This window comes from Geospiza fortis, unplaced genomic scaffold (assembly GCF_000277835.1).
Source record: "Geospiza fortis unplaced genomic scaffold, GeoFor_1.0 scaffold193, whole genome shotgun sequence".
NCBI lineage: Eukaryota > Metazoa > Chordata > Aves > Passeriformes > Thraupidae > Geospiza > Geospiza fortis.
In genome coordinates, this window is record NW_005054523.1 from 328269 (window position 1) to 329788 (window position 1520).

Consider the following 1520-nt stretch of genomic DNA (forward strand, 5'->3'; position numbering starts at 1 on the left):
TGCAGGGGCGTGCTCACCGGTGAGTGTGGGGTTTGGGGGATGTGTGGGGTTTGGGGTGAGTGTGGGGTTTGGGGTGTGTGTGGGGTTTGGGGGATGTGTGTGGGGTCTGTGGGGTGTGCTGCAGGGACGTGCTCACGGGTGAGTGTGGGGTGTACAGGGTCTATGGGGTATGTATGGGGTTTGGGGGGTGTGTGTGTTCTGCAGGGTGCACTGCAGGGACATGCTCACTGGTGAGTCTGGGGTTTGGGGTGTGTATGGGGTTTGGGATGTGTATGGGGTTTGAGGGGTGTGTGTGAGGTCTGCAGGGTATGCTGCAGGGACGTGCTCACAGGTGAGTGGGGTCTGTGGGGTGTGTGTGTGTGTGTGTTCTGCGGGGTACGCTGCAGGGACGTGCTCAACATTCAGTCTGAGGTTTGGGATGTGTGTGTGGGGTCTGCGGGGTGCACTGCAGTGATGTGTTCACCAGTGAGTCTGGGGTGTATGGGGTCTGTATGGGGGTTTGGGGTATGTGCAGGGTCCACGGGATGCACTGCAGGGATGTGCTCACAGGTGAGTGGGGTCTGTGGGGTGCACTGCAGGGGACAGTGACACCCTGTGATAACACGGGCGGGAGGAGCAGGGCCACTGCTGTCTGCAAACAGCCCTGAACCAGCACAGGAGCATCTTTCTGGCCCATGCCATTAGTGTCACTCAGCTTCCGCTTCTGTCACATTTCTCACTCAAACCCCAGTGTTTTGGCAGGCCAGACTGAGTCTGGCATCCTAGCCCTTCTGTCAAGCAAAGATGACATTGTAAAAGGCTCCGTGCTTACAGTAGTAATCCCATTTACTGCGTCTGTGGGCTGAGACTGAAATCTCTCTTCTTGAGAGGCAGATTTCAGCTGAGCAACTTCCACCCCGCCTGCCTCTTTTCTGCCCTTACAGATAAGCTGGGATTCCACTCTAAAGCATTTTCTCTCAAATCTGGTGTTGGGTGAATACTTAGTTAATTTTTAGAACCCATCCCAGCTGTTGTGTTCAGACACACAGGGTACACTTTACAGTAGGTTGAGTTCATAGAGAGATGAATAACAAAGAGCATCAGTGAGCAGGAAACAAATGGTGTCTGTGATTGATACTGTTTTCTTTCACAGGGAAGGAGTTCGATGTCAGAGCCAAGTGTGTTATCAATGCCACGGGACCTTTCACAGACTCGGTCCGCAAAATGGATGATCAGGAGGTGCCCAACATCTGTCAGCCCAGTGCAGGCGTGCATATCGTGATGCCTGGTTATTACAGGTGAGGCACGGGGAGCCTGCTGCCCGTGTGACACCATTTGTAATCTCTGCTGCTGCTGAATAAATCAGCTGGGAGGGGCGCACCGCTGGCTCTGCGGCAGCTCGCCGTGCACAGTTTGACTCTGATTTTTGTTTGTGTTTTTCAAAGAGGATCCTGGCGCTGTGCCGGTGAGGAGAACAATTTCATCTCTTCAGAGCAGACTGAAGCCATGTAGTTTTTAGTTAGAGCTGCACAGGGCAGGAG

At 53.8% G+C, this 1520-nt stretch overlaps 1 protein-coding gene across 1 annotated transcript in view; it reads left to right on the forward strand.

Annotated features, from left to right (window-relative positions):
* Positions 1–1520, forward strand: part of GPD2 (glycerol-3-phosphate dehydrogenase 2) — a 35575-nt gene that overhangs the window by 20731 nt on the left and 13324 nt on the right. Inside the window, exon 6 of the mRNA XM_031063729.1 lies at positions 1133–1277. Within this exon, the coding sequence (XP_030919589.1) occupies positions 1133–1277 (145 nt within the window). The remainder of the gene's footprint in view (positions 1–1132; positions 1278–1520) is intronic.